The sequence below is a fragment of the Labrus mixtus genome, chromosome 11 (genome assembly GCF_963584025.1).
Source record: "Labrus mixtus chromosome 11, fLabMix1.1, whole genome shotgun sequence".
Taxonomy (NCBI): domain Eukaryota; kingdom Metazoa; phylum Chordata; class Actinopteri; order Labriformes; family Labridae; genus Labrus; species Labrus mixtus.
In genome coordinates, this window is record NC_083622.1 from 11,684,970 (window position 1) to 11,700,448 (window position 15,479).

The following is a 15,479-nucleotide window of genomic DNA, read 5'->3' on the forward strand; positions in this document are numbered from 1 at the left end:
CCCGAAACACATAGACTAGTTGACCCATCTCTCATGAAGCCGCATCAACCCTGTACAGTAAGTTCTAAGAGTTGGTCGACTGTTGCACGGTTAGGACAGAATCTGAATAGTTTCTCCTGTATCCAAGTTTCAATGAGCGGATCTAGCCTTCTGTCCAGTTACTGACTGGTAAAAAAAAGTAAAGGTAAAGACTGTGTACCTGATGAAGGTCAAGTACCAAAACATTGCCAATAAATGTTTGATGGCAAGTTGGAAAGTGTGCGAGAGTTTACCTTCAAGGATATAAACTCACCTCGTTATGGCCCATTAAGTTAGAAGTTTCCACGTAGCTCTTGTTCGATAAAAGCCTGTCTTTTCTTTTCCTACAACCAACAGAAAGACATGTATTAAAATAGACCTCTAGCCTGGTCATAATAAAACATTCAGGCCACACCCCTTCCATTACGAAACGTGTTTGACATTACTGTATGTGTAGAGTGTTGGTCCTTCTACCAGGCCTTAACTTTAAAGGGTTTGATCAGCCATGTTTTATATTCCTCACCTGACCAAGAAAATCACCAGTGGGACACACACCAAAAGCATTCCAACTGCTCCCACTGCAGAGCCGATCAAAAGAGAAAAAGTATGGAGGCCTGTAAAGTCCATAAAAAACATATCAGTCAGCAAAACCAGAAAGAGGGAAATTATTTTACAGAAACACTACAAACAAACACATCATCCTGCACATTTACCTATCTCCATTTCGCTGGAGGACACGTTGAATGCAAACCTATCAGAGCCCAGAGAGTTGATGCTGAGGCACATGAGAGATGGCAAGTCTTCGCTCACGCGGTACAGGGTGATGAGGCTCGTCATCCCCTGGCTCCCCAGGGGAACTTGTCTGATCGGGATATCAGCAGACTGATTGATAGGCATCCCTGCTAATTCCCAAACCAGGGAGGGAGCGGGGTTCCCCTGGCTATCACAGGAACACCGAATCTGGGATAAAATCTTGACGCAGCGAGAAGAGGGCAGGATCTCTGGAACAACTGAGACAGATGAGGAAATTGGCAAATTGCACACATCTGGTCAAACTTCCCCAGAAATATAAATGTTTACAATTAATAAAGAAGTAATTAATTAATCTCACATGTGACATCGATGCTGGCATGCTCTGATTTGTCAGCTCCATAGGCATTTCGAGCTTCACAATAATGCAGATCCTCTGAGAGTTTGGTCACATTAAAGGTGAAGTCTTGCTCAGAGCCCACCAACTCTTTTCTTCTCCCAGACACTCTGAACCAGGTGAAGTTAACCACTGCTGGATTTGCGATGCTTGTGCAGGTCAGAGTTACAGGGTTGCCATCCACTACTGCACCAGAGGGGTCACTTGAAACCGAGGTGTTCTTCGGGGGATCTGCAAAAAAACAAAAGAAAAGTTAGTCCTGAATTCAAGGAACTTACATCCATGTTGGGAATACATAACAATTTCCTTCATTTCAAACATATGGGGATTAAGACAAGTTACCTTGTGAGGTGGTTTCAAAGTTTAGTAATGCAACATCATGCTTTTCCAATAAACTGTACCATTTTCTTTACTATGAGTGAATGAGTGATGGATCTTTAATATAAGTTTGCAAAGAAATCATCAAGTTTAAAATACTTTTTAAAATGATTTTCAATCTTGAATTGCCCTTTCAGGAAAATAAGTCAACCTTCATCCTGTCAACAACGTCTTGATAAATACACACCAAACAAAACATCTACACATAAATGAAGACACTAGCACACATGTGAACACAACCGAGCTCAGTCATGATAGACCTCTGACATAGAAGGCTTAAGAAGTTGTCACGCTATGTGACAATGCGTTACTGTCCTCAGTGTAAACACCCAACAGTTGCCTGTGACTGAGTTTTGGCGTCAGACCATGTTTGCCTATACAGTGGGGACATTTCCAGCATGTAAAAACACTGGAAACATAGAGTTGTGTTGTTTGTTAGCAGTGTAAAACAATGTTTTCAGTGTGTTTAATGAACTTACACTGAATATCCAGCTGTATTTCTGCTGAAGTTTCCTCTCCCAGCTCATTTTTCGCTGCACAGCGGTAGCTGCCACTATGGCTTGTGTCGACATCATTTATAACCAAGGTCGATCCCAGCTCCTTATCCTGCTCATCATTTCTGTGCCAGGTGTAGCTCTTCACAGGTGGGTTTGCACGACTGATACAGGTAAAAGTAATAGAGTTGCCCTCCGGTATTGGACCAGTGGGGTTGACGATTACCATGGTTTCCTTGGGAGCAACTTGAAATAGAAGCAAAAGTGTTGGTTAAGTCCATGTTGTGACACAGTATTTGACATTTGTGTTTCTGCTCAACACTGACTTACATTGTACATCTAGCTGAACGATGGATGAGTTCTGGGTTCCCACTCTGTTGCTGACTTTGCAGTAAAATTGGCTATCGACTTCTGAGACTGTAGTTGAAAGCATCTTCTTTGAGCCCACTGCTGTCACCTGATCCCCATCCACTTTGTACCAGGTGTAGCTGTCTGCATCTGGATAAGCACTGGTGTTGCAGGTCAGAGTCACCAAGCTGCCCTCTTTTACAGGATCAGAATAACTGACTGAGGTGTTATCTGGAGGATCTGGAAGACAATTTTTAAAATTCAAAGTTTGTAACATACCTGGATAAACAGATTTCTTGACCACTTAGGGACAGGTTTCAAACAAACATTGATCTGTTATTACTTTAAAAAGTTCATACTTCCTTCTGAAATATGGAACCAAAGCAGAAGGGATACAACTGCAGTTCCTTGAGTGTCCACTCGAGGCTGCATCAAAAAGCCAAGGAATCCCCCTTTGGTCCCATGTTAAAATGCCCATTATTAGAGAAGAAATTATTTGTCCAGTTGATTCTGGGTCTTCAGCATCTAAATATTCCACAATATTCACCAGCGACTTGCTAATTTGGTCCTTCTACCAGGCCTTAACTTTAAAGGGTGTGATCTGAGCCTTTTCTCTTAAATCAGCTAAAAAGAGTTGGAGTGATAAAGAACAAAAAACGTAAATATAAAGCCACAGCCAGGAGATGTTCACCTTTGCAAAACGAATTGAAAGAAGGACATACAGATATACTGGCTCAGTCTCAAGGGTAAAATCGAACCTTTCAGCATCTCTAAAGTCCACTTATTGACCTGTTACAGCGTATTTTTAATGGTTTTAGGATATTTGCCAACCCATTTCAATCAGTCATATCTTTTTATCATCTTTTGGTTCACAAGATTTTGAAGCTTTGCAAAGGGGCGTGTCCATACATTATGGTCTGCCTGAGTCACTGACTTATGGAGGGGTGGCATGAAGTTTGTGGGCACACACACATAAAATAATTTCATAATTTTACCCCTGTCATGATATGTACTTGCAAATAACTTAATGATTAGGAAAATAGCCAATCATAGATTTGCATTTTTGGGTGGCCATCCAAATTTCAAGGGGGGCCCATGCCACCCCTTGTCACCCCTCTGGACATGCCCCTGCCTTTGCAGCCGACTATAAAAACAAAAAGACTATCTAAGGAAATTAATATTAAACTAGACGTTTGTTTTTTATAAATTCAGTAAGTAAGTAAAAAAAAAATCTTAAAAGGGACAGTGGTGGAACCATCCACCTCACCACTACTAAAGCAGAGAGGTTAAAGGACGATAAATAGATTTTTCAAACAATGCCATACCATTAAATTTACAAATATAATAAGATATCTAAAAGAACACATAACACAACAACAAGACATTTAAATGCCAAAAAAAAACTTACAAAGAACTTGGAGGGTCAAACTTTGTTCGTACTGAAGGTCACTGTTGCCAGCTTGTCGGTTGTAGAGTACGGTGCAGGAGAACTTCTTTCCATTTTGGAGGTAAGAAGCGGTGAAGTTGATGACAGACGTCACAATATTACCTTCCAGGTGCTCCTCAATGTCACCTATACGTGGGGCCCAAGTCAGGGATGGAGGAACAGCAAAACAAGGAGCCAAAGCCGAGCAGTTGAGCCTCACTTGACTCCCGTCTTCTACCTCCAGCCTAGATGGAGTTATGGTAGGTTTGGGCATTGACTCTGAGGAGTAAAAACAATGAGGTCATGGTAAGAGAGATGGGTCAAGAATACTGCACATGTATTAGAGTAACAGGACGTAAAACAAACCTTGAGCCGTGATAAGGACACTCGTTTTAAAGTTGAACTTCAGATCGTTGTCACATTGCAGCCTGAAGTAATAGTTGTCGTAATGGTTGGACGGCAGGTTGCTGAAGATGGTGGTGCAGTCCTTCTCACGCAGGATCCCCGTCAGGTTTCCCTGCAGGATGTTTAAGCCCGTTTTCACTCCAGTGAGGCCGGAATCAAACACCTGCGTTCGACTCCAGCTGCCTCTCTTCCAGATGGCTTTACATGAATCATCCAGGTATTGATCCCAATCTGAGGGCAAGCTGAACGTGCAGGGGACGGTCACACAGGATCCACTCAGTCCGTCCACTGCCTGAGGCATGAAGGCATCCCACTGCTGGCATAAGGTACCTGAGGTGTAAAACCAGCGACAAAGAGGTTAATGCAAAAATATTCCATGTTGTAAATGTCACAAACTAAACAGGTTGTGTGAGTGATTTATCCAGGTATCTGCCTGTTGAAAGAAGTTTCTCCTTGCCATTGTTGTCGAGTGCTTGCTCATTGGTGGATTGAATGTTTGGTCTAATTCTATGATATTAAAGTGAGTTCAGACTGGATTAAAGAGTAATGACATAACTGTCCTTGTGATTTGGCACAAAGACACAAAAAGAAAAGTTGTTTATTGATGGAAATTTCAACAAACAGCCATCAAGAATAAACCGTTACTGTTAAAAGGAAGCTGAGCCCTGCAATATGACAGCAGATATTTACAAAAGGAAAAATCATTTTTAGTCAAAAAATTCATTTTTACGATCTTTGTGAGGGATTGTAAACAGTTGCAAGTCATTTAACAAACATTTCAATGTTGAACAGCTCACCTTGAAGTAGAAAGCATATGAGGAAAATCTTATAAGCAGCTGTCATTCTTTACTGTCAGGTTGATGATCCTGAAGAGAGGAACAGGACACACACAAAGATATGAACTGTTTTTTCATGAAATGTAGCCAAGACCACACTGACCGACACCAAGACACACCCGAGACCAAGACCAAGTCAGGACGTGACCGATATAAGACCAAGACCATAAATATCACTTTAAAATCAGCATTTCACTAACTTAGACCGTAACACCGGGAAGGTTGTGGCAGTAACCGGGGGGTAATAATCTAACTGTAAATTCATTAATGTTAATTGTTCTTTAAGTTTTACTCTCAGATCTCTTACAACAACTCGTCTGCAGCGCTTAGTGCTCTAGTTACAGGATCCAACACAAGTCAGGAACGCATCACTAGATCTCTCTCACAAGTTTTAATCTGACTGATGTCCCACATTATATCAGCACTTCAACTTCAGTTAGAAATTTCAAGCAGGCATATAAACACCACCTGATGAATGGACACACTGGCAATCACTGATTTAAAAGTCTGATGTCGGTTGTGTTGTTTGTCTGCTGTGAGTACAAATACACTGAAAAAAGCCATGGGTGCAAAAATAATAAAATTTAGCGAGGTATAAGTAGTTAATAAAGACTAAAAAGCAGAAAATAAAAAGTTGTAGCAGCATGAATCATTCGATCAGTTTGAGAGTGAACTCTTACCTTACAGCGAACAATGATGCTCAGCATACAGTGTCTTTGTTTTCTGGAGGAACAAAAACACATTGGACATTTGAACCACAGCCCCTGTTTTTGGTTTGAAGTCATATTTAAGTACAGAATTACTGAAATGATTAAACTGGGAACAAAGCAGATTCATGTTTTACCAGCATTGAAAGGTCAGTGGTTGTAATCCAATTACTGAGTCATGTCAGAGTGGCGGTGCGTTCGGGTGCCACACTCAGCTGTTGGACGATCTGTCTGGGGAGTGGCGCGACACGCGAGAACAGAGATTTGATTCTCTCTGTGTGAACTACAGAAATGTAGAGCACATTTTAGTGAGGAGGAGAAGACGAGCATGATTTGATGAGCCAGCAAATAAACATGTGTTTTATGATGTCAGGGAACTATTTGTGAATACAACAGTGTCACTTTAATGCTAAAAAATGTAATCAAGTCACTTCAGGAACAGGACATGGTGTTTGTTTTATACATTAAGAGGAAGTGAACAGTATCTGTTTGTACAGCGGGAGGAAAACAATGGCAATGTGACTACTTGGACATGTAAGTAATCTTATTAAAATGATCTGCTTACTTAAATGGACAGGTGAGAGCAGTTCAGTGACAAGGTGAGGGTGTGATTATTCAACGAGCACCATTAAGAAAAAATAAAAAAATGATGTTAATAAATACTTCCAGTAGACATGCCGCCGAAACCAGAGTAGAGGCAAGTGGGAACTCTGGGTGACATTTTAAACATACTGGATTAATGGAAAAAAAGATGAAGGACAGAGGACAAAAGATGAAGTGGACTACATCTCAAAATAAAAAAAGGTTTGCTGTGTGCACCTTTGATGTTTCGTTATTTACTGAAGCACCTGAATGCACCAAGTAGAACATGTTTGAAAACACTCACTAAGATATAAAAAAAAAAAATCTGTCATGAATTGAAATAGCTGTACAAAAGACAAAAGACGATTAGTTTGTGTAACAAAATAAAAGTTTTCTGAGAGCAAAAAGACAACATAAAAAAACGATTTCATCTAAATGTTGCACAGAGAGGACGTGTGCTCTGTGCTTAACATTTGTAATTATGAGGTCAATCTTAAAAGGTCACAGGGTTAAATATTAAAGTCCCTGAGGAGGACTGAGGAGCTCTTTATAAGATAAGAGCATCCTTTATTGATCTCCTGCAGGGAAATTCGATTCAAGTGTGGCAGCAGTCAAAATACAAGGAGAGCGTGCAGATAAAATAAGAACAGAAAGGAATAAATACAAATAAAGTACAGACTTTTAAGTATACAGTAAACTATACATCCATTCAGACATGTTAAAGTGACTCTAACCTAACAGAAGTTTGTTTTGTATCCGTTTTCGAAAGAAACTCAAAGAGCAGCAGATTACTTTTAATGACAACATGACTGCTGCTGATGAATAAATATTAAGATAGTTTTAGTTATGTGGAGATTTTTTCACTAAAACTATTTTCTTATAGTGTAAGAAAAAACAATTACAGGGGAGAGGGCCCAGTCACAGACCAGAAGATGAATAATAGTTTAAACAATGACACCTGAAATCTACAAAAGAACATCAAGGAGGAAAGAAAGGCAAAATGTGTGCATTAAATAATATTATTTTACTATGGACTTCAATCCGAAAACATGAAGAAACCTAAATGAAGAATGAAATATACACTCCCATCCCCCTCTATCCCATTTTTTAAGGTCGTTTAACACGGCTGTTTAACAAGAGTCTGGTTCTGCCTCTTAAAGGAACTTTTTTCTTGCCTCTGTAACTTTGCAAAATGTTGCTGAGTGCTCATGATGGATTAACGTTGGGACTTTGTAATATAGCAATAAGTAAGGTACTTCACCTGCTCTTTGTGAAGTGTCTCCAGATAACATTTCTCATGAATTGGTGCTATACAAAGATTGATGGATTGATTGACTCCATCCCCATCCTTTAAAGTCCCAAATAATGATAACAAAAGAGAGAGCAAACTAAAACAAATACTTTTTGAATAAAAATTTAATAGTGCGTTCAACACAGTGTATGCCTTCATTTATTTGCATATCAAACCAACCCATATAACTTATTTCATGAAAATTAAATTTATGTTATAGTAAAAATGAGAGTATGGACATAACAGTGGAAACAGGAGACAATGTAAAGCAACCAAATACAAATAGTTACCCAGAGCTCTGTGAGCGTCTCATATAGGATGTCAATCACTGGACTGAGGATTTGATTTCATTATATTGAACAAGTGTTGCTGCTATGATGTCCATCCCCCGTCGCTGTGTGCAGGGATTAAAGCAAACATCACATTTGAAAAGAGGAGCTTGTTTCAAAGAATGTTTTTCTAAATATGAAATTAGTCTTAAATTGTGGGGAAACAGAGTCGACCTCATGGCGGCTTTCAACATATCTGTGGTTGTAAAGGTCAACAGTATTAAAGTTCAGTTGTAGAAAAGACCGATATCAATACTGAAGCCTGCAGATCATCTAAAAAAGTAAACTAGACCATCAGAGAACACACTGATTATCTCTACTTTTAATGCCCACACAAAGTGTCGCAGGGTAGGTGTCAGACGAGGACACCAAACGCGAGCTGCAGGGACAGACCCTGTTTACATTTTCCTCAGCAGAGATTCACAGTGTAAGTTATATTTGGACTCTTAAAGAACAGCAGCACGAGATTTTTAAGTACACTACTTACACATGAACAACAAAAGACCAGCAAAGAGATAAAAGGTGCCACTCCGAGGTCGCCAACATCGACGAAAGCTGAGAGTTTCACATGAGCTTTAATTAAAAGTTCAAAGTAAAAGCATCAAATGGTGCTTTGATGTAGCAAAAGAAGAATGACTCTTTATGCAGGAGGCCATCTCCAGAATACAATATGTCAAATTGTATTTCTGTAATTATTAAAGCAATAATCATTGTTTCAATGTTGCAGCTGGTAATGGAGGAGCTTGTTTACATATATTCAATATTTTGTAACTCAACATCATCCTACTGAGCTTGTGAATTTCCCCAGACTACAAATTAAGTCTCATTTACTCCAGAAATATCACACAAGAGGGGAGGGTTGTGGGTAAAAAAGAAAAGTACTGTATATGTGCAGGTTTGTCGTTTCTCTTATGTGTATACTTTTACAGAGCAATGAATTGCTTCTACTAAATTTACAAGATAATGTACACCTGCTTTTTGTTAAAAATAAATTAAAAGTTGGTCACATAAAAAAAGAAATATCACACAAGAGGGAGTGCTGTTGTTGTGAATATCAGCCCTGCTGTGATTCAGTAATAAACACAGATATACCACGCAGATATTAATACTTGTAACAGCGCTCCCCTCTCATGTGATATTAGTTTAATCCAACAGTTCTACATTAAGCATTTAGTCGTTAATTAGAAACAAAAATGCAATATTTGACACTATTAACACAACCAGCTCTGCAAAGTTGATACCTTGAGTTGCTTTTTTGGCCTCTTCGAGTCTGAGGTAAATGCTTTTTTTTATATCCTAGAAAAATACTGTTTGTTGTATCATAAAGTAGGCTAAATTCAGAGTGATACAAAGTGAAGAGCACTTGTGATGTTGTACTGTACATCAGCGCTCATTGAACGCCTCCTGTTCAATGGATTACTTGGTATGAACTTCCTGTTGTGTAGAAAATCTAAATATCTTCTATAAATTATTTAGTGTCGTTATTCTGATAAGTATTTAGTTACTACAGCTTTCATAAGAAATCTAGTGTAGTAACAAGCAACAATATGTGCCTCTGAGAATAGACTAGAAATAGACTTCAGTAGAAGTTAATTATAAGAGGCAGAAAATAGAAATCCCCCCTCAGTAAACGTACCTGCAAAAGTACTTAAGGACAGTACTTGAGTTAATGTGCTTAGTTACCTTACACCACAGAGTTGAAAACACGCCAAAAGGAAGCTAATGATAGTTCATCTCGTATCTTTAATGTCAGCACGGTGGGTTTAAACGGACTAGCGTAACCGTGGGTTATTTCACGCTGTTTCTGTTGACACTCAGGTGTAACACCTGTTGTGAGGACGTCTACACACATCCGTGTTTCTAGAAGCTCTTATTTACTCTGGCGGCAGGTAGTGCTCCTTAAACGTGTCCGCCGGCAAACTCTTATCAAGTCACGAGCAATCGTTCACCTGTGATTCACCTGTGATTCACAAACTACGTGCTGTCATGGTGTAGCCTCCAAACATTAAGCGAGCAGTGCACGTTAATGTTTGCTACGGCAATAAAGCTTTTTTCTTTACCGAGGGCAGAAGGTGTCTTCCAGCGGGCGTCACGTTGAAGACGAGATGAAGGATCTGATTGGCACATCGACATCAACAGAAATTGAAAACTTACACCTATGCTACAGGATTCACGTGAAGGAGCTGGCTGACAGTAAAAACTGCGATTTGCAGGCAACGTTATGACACTCTGCTCCCTTTGATTTATTTTGTCCCGCCGGATAGACACTGATGAAAACATCAATCCAATTATCAAATTGACGAACTTTAATCCCTGCACAGTGAGCTATAGTGAAGTCCACACGAGTCAGGCTTTCACATCGTGTAATATCATTACACGCTGTAATGGCGGACTCTGACCAGCAGGGGGAGGTCAGACTCAAAGAGTGAATCAGACCTCCCGGTAACAGGCATCCAGTAGAACCTCGTCTCCACTAAAGCGTCACTCCCTTCAGTAACGATTTCCTCTGCTGTGTCCGAGTCCCAGGAACCAGAGCACCTCCGTTGAAGTCTCCCACACGAAACCCACATTCCTGAGTCCAGGTAGAGAACGAGTCCCTGAGGTGTTTTCTCAGCCACACCTGCCCCTCACACAGGGCGACAGAATTACTAGAATGTCTCAGTAGCTTTTCCTCAAGGACTGAACAGTCACACAAGCCCGGAGGTCAATATCGACTGTGCTCATCTGTTGCCGTGACGATGACATCCATCCAAATCCGCATGGATACTGCATTGGAAGCCACCAGAAAGAAAAGACGGTCGTACGTCTTCACACAGAATGTAAGAGTGGGCCGAGGAGACTGAAAAGAAGAGACAGACAACACAAACATGTAATGTCATGATAACAAGAGTGAAGAGATTTGTGTTCCTAAAGTTACAGTTCCTTTGAAGCTCTTTTATCACCTGCTTTAATCCCAGTAAAAATCTTGCAGAAGTTTTATTTCTGTCAGTAATATGAATAAGGTGTCATGTTGGAAATGAATGCATCCTTATCCACTTTACATACTTTTGATCCAGTTTATCATGCATCTCTTGTTTTCATCACCAACACAATTAAAACCTTACTCATCACTGCATGCTTTATGATTTGTGGGTAAGACATCATTAACAATGAGCAGACGACAGCACTGGTATATTTTTTATTTACAAAGCCATACTGGGAAATCTGCCGGCTCACGTCTTCATTTCAGCTCTACTGGGCACCAGTTAAACACTCAGGATACAGTGAAGAGTGAGCAATTCTGTAACAGATCTGACCATGGCTGCCTTTTCTTGAAATGCACCTTGGGCATGGAATCATCTTCAAAAAGAGCTGGTGTCATACTGTGAACAACATGGACACAGAAGCATGTTGTTGTTTTTCTTAAAAGGCCACTGTTCATTTGAATGCCTGTTTTTAATTGTTGTAATTGTGTGGCTGCTATCTTGGACAGGTCTCTCTTGTAAAAAAATAAAAATAAAAATATATATATATATATATATATATATATATATATATATTTTTTTTTTTTAAAGATTTATTTTTGGGCTTTTATGCCTTTAATGTAGAGACAGGACAGTGGATGGAGTCGGAAACCAGGGAGAGAGAGTGGGGAACGACATGCGGGAGGGAGGCCACAGGCGGGATGCGAGCCCGGGCCGCCCGCTTGAGACGACAGCCTCAATACATGGGGCGCGCGCCCTAACCATTGCGCCATCAGCGCGCCCCGTAAAATATATTTTTTAATCTCAGTGGGACTTCCTGGTTGGACATGGGCTGAAAACAATATTTAATTAATTATATGTTGCTCATGAGAAAGTTTCACACGCGCACAAGAATGAACAAAGGCGATACTTTACATTAGACACTTTCTGAGATTAAAATACTTGTTTACAAGTATCATTGCTATCTTCAAATTTAAGAAGTATCATCCTTAAATGAACTTAAACCATCAAAAGTGACCTAGTGATAACCTAAAGAGTGACCTTTAACAAGTACTTCAAAGTGAACTAAAGCACACTTTCCACAGTGTGCTCTGGGTGATAGATGAGAAAATAGTACTGACAGGGTTTCTCAGGGTAATTGTAATGTCATGGTAAACCTATAGTGTCATGTGACATGTTATTTAACACCTGAGACCGATTAACCTCCACTCAGCAGATCTTGTGTAACCGGACACCTGCCTTTGATTTCTAATTCAATAATTATAGAGATCGTCTGTGTCTTTTAAATCCCACACGAATCATCCAAGTCTATAATCCGTCCACTGACCCGTCTGGGAAAACAGAGCAACCTCAAATCATTAGAATCATCTTTATGTCATTAAAAAAACAACACAAGAGGAGTTTGTTTTAACACCGCATGAAGTCCAAAAGTACTAAAGTGAACTCTTATAGAGACAAATCACAAAACTAAAAAGATCAAAGTGAAGACCTCCAAAAATGTTCTTTTAATAAAACCACTGTCTTTAAAAATAGAGTCCATGACGGTCATGCATGTTGGTCTGTCAAAAAAAAAACAACAACAACAACCACATGACACCAAACCCCAGTTGACTTTTCATAGATTTTAAAGATGCAGGACTTGGACACACACATGTCTGAACATGATACATTCTTGATATATTGATTTGTACAGTTGTATGGGGCCTTATTTATCTTATCTGTGCACTTAAATAAATTATGTGTTCCAGTTCTTTCTTTGGATTCTGCCTGAGAGTTATATCTTTGAAAGTCTAAGGTCAAACATGGCGCTGCCCAGCTGGCAACTCGCGTACCTGCTCTTACGTTCTGTCTTTTGAGTGTGATGTGTTTTGATGGGGAGGCGAGGATTTCTGAGTTTATAATGAGAGACAATTTTCCGTGCAAACGGACAATAAAGTGTTCTCTTATCTCTTCTCTGAGAGCGCTGACCTCCATTTGTAGAGCGGCTGAAGTGCTTCTACTTTGCTTTTATTTAATTGTTTACTTCCTCTCACATTATGTTCTGTTTTAACTGTGAAACCTTACTTGTTTTTAAAAGTGCTGCATAAATGAAGTTCTTATAATGTGTCAGACTTGAAGCGAACTTCATTTTTCTCATGACAAATGGCTGTATATCCAGTTTATCAAATGTTTCCCGGGCAGGTTCAATGACCACGGATTTAAACTCGGTATCATTCATTTTCAGGTTGTTTCAGTGTTTGAGAACTCACAGAAGTGGCTGTTCGTAGATGGTCGTAGTAAACTTCTTCTATGGCCTGAAAGTAAATGACTCCCTTTAGCTTCCTCTCATCACACTCTGCAGGAAAGGAAGAAGAAAGAGAAACATGCGGTTCATTAGGAAACAAAGTTCTTATTCAAGTCACTGAAGTCATCAGTTCTCTGTCACTTTATGAGAATTTAAAAACATTTGTTATTATATTACAAAATAGACTGTACATAAAAGTAAAGGCCGATAGAAGCTTAAAAGTATAACTTCATTACACGGCTGTGTTAAATCTGATTGGCCAATTACGCATAGCAACAGTCTAGTTGAGAAGAACAAAACGTTACTAAGTGAAGCAGACGGTTGCTAGGGACGCAGCTCTTATCACAGGACTAACTCTGATCATATCAATCCGCTGAAAGCAGTCCGGTTAATTAGACTTTGGTCTGTGTACCGTGGGGAAAAGGAGAAAGAAGAGGGTAACAGCGGATAAAAAGATTTAAAAACTGAACGCAAGGACAGAGAAATCTACAAAACTAAAGATAAAGTTAACACACGACTGAATGTGCTATGGGATACGGTGAGGTTTAAAGACTGATGAATGGAAAAGCCTCAGACATAACGAGGCAGAAAAACTCAATCAGGTGCTGTGCTGATTCATGTGGACCTCTTACCCTCGTCTCACTTCACCATCTGCAGAAATACTCAGTGTAAAGTTCATAATGAAAGCCAGTTTAGCTCATTTTTAAAAAGGCTACAGAGGTTACCGTTGCTATGGACGCAGCTCCAAATGTAGATTCCAACAGACTTTTTGTTAAGCAGAAGAAATAAATCTTTTTAAATCAATAAGATAATTGTGTAGAATTATTGATTTTATTTAGTAAGTAGCCGTGTAATGAAAACACCTGACTTTCCTTTAGGGATCTAGTGAGACACACAGGGCTTTCATATGCAAACACACAGTCAGTATTTGCACACACACCCCTCTCCCAGCCAGTCTGACCTGTATAGTAAGCTAGTCGTCTGTGGTCCATGTCAAACAGGAACCACCTTTTCTTCCAGGTCTTCACCCTCCCCCCTCGTTTGGTCAGGAAGCCCGCACAGCGTCGAGGCGTCAGCCGAAGGTCTGTGCAGGCGGCTACTCCGTGACCCAGAGACTCCAGGTGTGACCGCAGGTCGAAGTTAGGGGAGAGGAAGAGAGGCAGGCTGCGCTGCTGGAGGGACAAACTGAGTTTAGATTTAGGCTAAAAGAGGAACTTTAGTTTTACATGGAAATCTGAGGAAACATTAAAATCATCAATCAGCTCCTGTTTTAATGGTGAGAGCAGATAAAACAGATTGATCGGTTAGGGATATGTATGTAAGATATCTACTGAATTAAAATCATAAAACAATCTTACTATATGATCAGACATTAAGGACACCTGATATGTTGAAGAACTGGCTTCTCTAACAATAATGCAGCAGCTAGTGTGTCCTTCTAAGCTTAGATTCCTGTCCTGAATGGTCTGTATTTGTTTTGACCAGAGAAGGTAGGCAGTTTCAAGGCACCCCCACATGGCCGTTTTGGACGCCCCGGTTTACCAGATCTGAGTCCAGTCATCACGGCAAACCAACAGATGTTGCAGCGTTGGAAGCGGAAGCAAACTGGTTCTGATAGAACTGATTCTACTCGACCTAAAAAGCCTTTCTAATAAATCCCACGAGCAGAAACTCTGTAAAACTAGGATAAATACTGGAGATGCTTTTGAAAAAAGGACAGACGGATGCAGAGCTGGCTAAACACTGAAGCTTCAGTGTCCACGCCATGGCAACTCTAGGGAGGAGGGGGCAGGGGGAGAGAGTGCTCGCCAATGTTTTGAAATTGAAAAAAGCGCTTAAGGCTTTGTTAGGGGTTGGAATTGAGAAAGTAGTGATACATCAGATGTCTAAACTTTTCCCCTCTGTTTGAGGCTAGATGTTTGAGGCTACATTAGCTGCTACCAGCAAAACACACTTGTAGCTCTGACTAAAAACAGGATGTTGCTGAGTTTATTTATGAGTACTTAGTCTTGATCTTGGCTTCATTGTAGATACTTCCAACATACCTCTGGGGACTTCAGGGGAGAACTGGCCTTTGGTTCCTCCTTTGGTTGTGGCTCTGGACTGTGTGGGGTCTCAGCCTCGACTGGCTCTTTTCTGGGAGAGTTTAATTCTCTTTGCCTTCTCTCGTCCAACAACACCCGCTTTCGCTCTTCCTGGTTGCACACACAAATCAGAGAGAATCACTAAACTATTCCAAAATATTTTATGAGCACTTTTCAAGGGTAACAA

General features: G+C 40.1%; 2 protein-coding genes across 6 annotated transcripts in view; both read right to left on the bottom strand.

Annotated features, from left to right (window-relative positions):
* Positions 1–262: 262 nt before the first annotated feature.
* Positions 263–5,059, bottom strand: LOC132983179 (B-cell receptor CD22-like). Its single transcript, XM_061049411.1, has 9 exons — positions 5,014–5,059; positions 4,178–4,546; positions 3,794–4,090; positions 2,368–2,625; positions 2,023–2,283; positions 1,130–1,396; positions 732–1,028; positions 542–632; positions 263–362 (listed from the first exon to the last, which is right to left on the bottom strand). Exons 1-9 carry the CDS (start codon positions 5,057–5,059, stop codon positions 275–277), a joined length of 1,974 nt encoding a protein of 657 aa, XP_060905394.1. The 3' UTR covers positions 263–274.
* A 2,680-nt stretch (positions 5,060–7,739) lies between these two features.
* phldb3 (pleckstrin homology-like domain, family B, member 3) overlaps positions 7,740–15,479 on the bottom strand; it is a 30,351-nt gene continuing 22,611 nt past the window's right edge. For 3 of the 5 annotated variants that reach the window (XM_061050045.1, XM_061050046.1, XM_061050043.1), the window contains exons 12-15: positions 15,254–15,403; positions 14,170–14,380; positions 13,174–13,259; positions 7,740–10,800 (exon numbers count right to left, since the gene is read on the bottom strand). In XM_061050045.1, coding sequence (XP_060906028.1) covers positions 10,666–10,800; positions 13,174–13,259; positions 14,170–14,380; positions 15,254–15,403 — 582 coding nt within the window. In that variant the 3' untranslated portion in view covers positions 7,740–10,665. The remainder of the gene's footprint in view (positions 10,801–13,173; positions 13,260–14,169; positions 14,381–15,253; positions 15,404–15,479) is intronic. The other 2 variants (XM_061050047.1, XM_061050044.1) reach the window with 1 other exon arrangement.

Coding starts and splice junctions, on each gene's coding strand:
- LOC132983179 (XM_061049411.1), bottom strand. CDS start 5,059: ATGACAGCTGCTTATAAGATTTTCCTCATATGCTTTCTACTTCAAG. Junction 2,626..3,793: donor TTTGACCCTCCAAGTTCTTT/GTAAGTTTTTTT, acceptor ATTGTCTTCCAG/ATCCTCCAGATAACACCTCA. Junction 1,029..1,129: donor TGCCAGCATCGATGTCACAT/GTGAGATTAATT, acceptor CATCTGTCTCAG/TTGTTCCAGAGATCCTGCCC.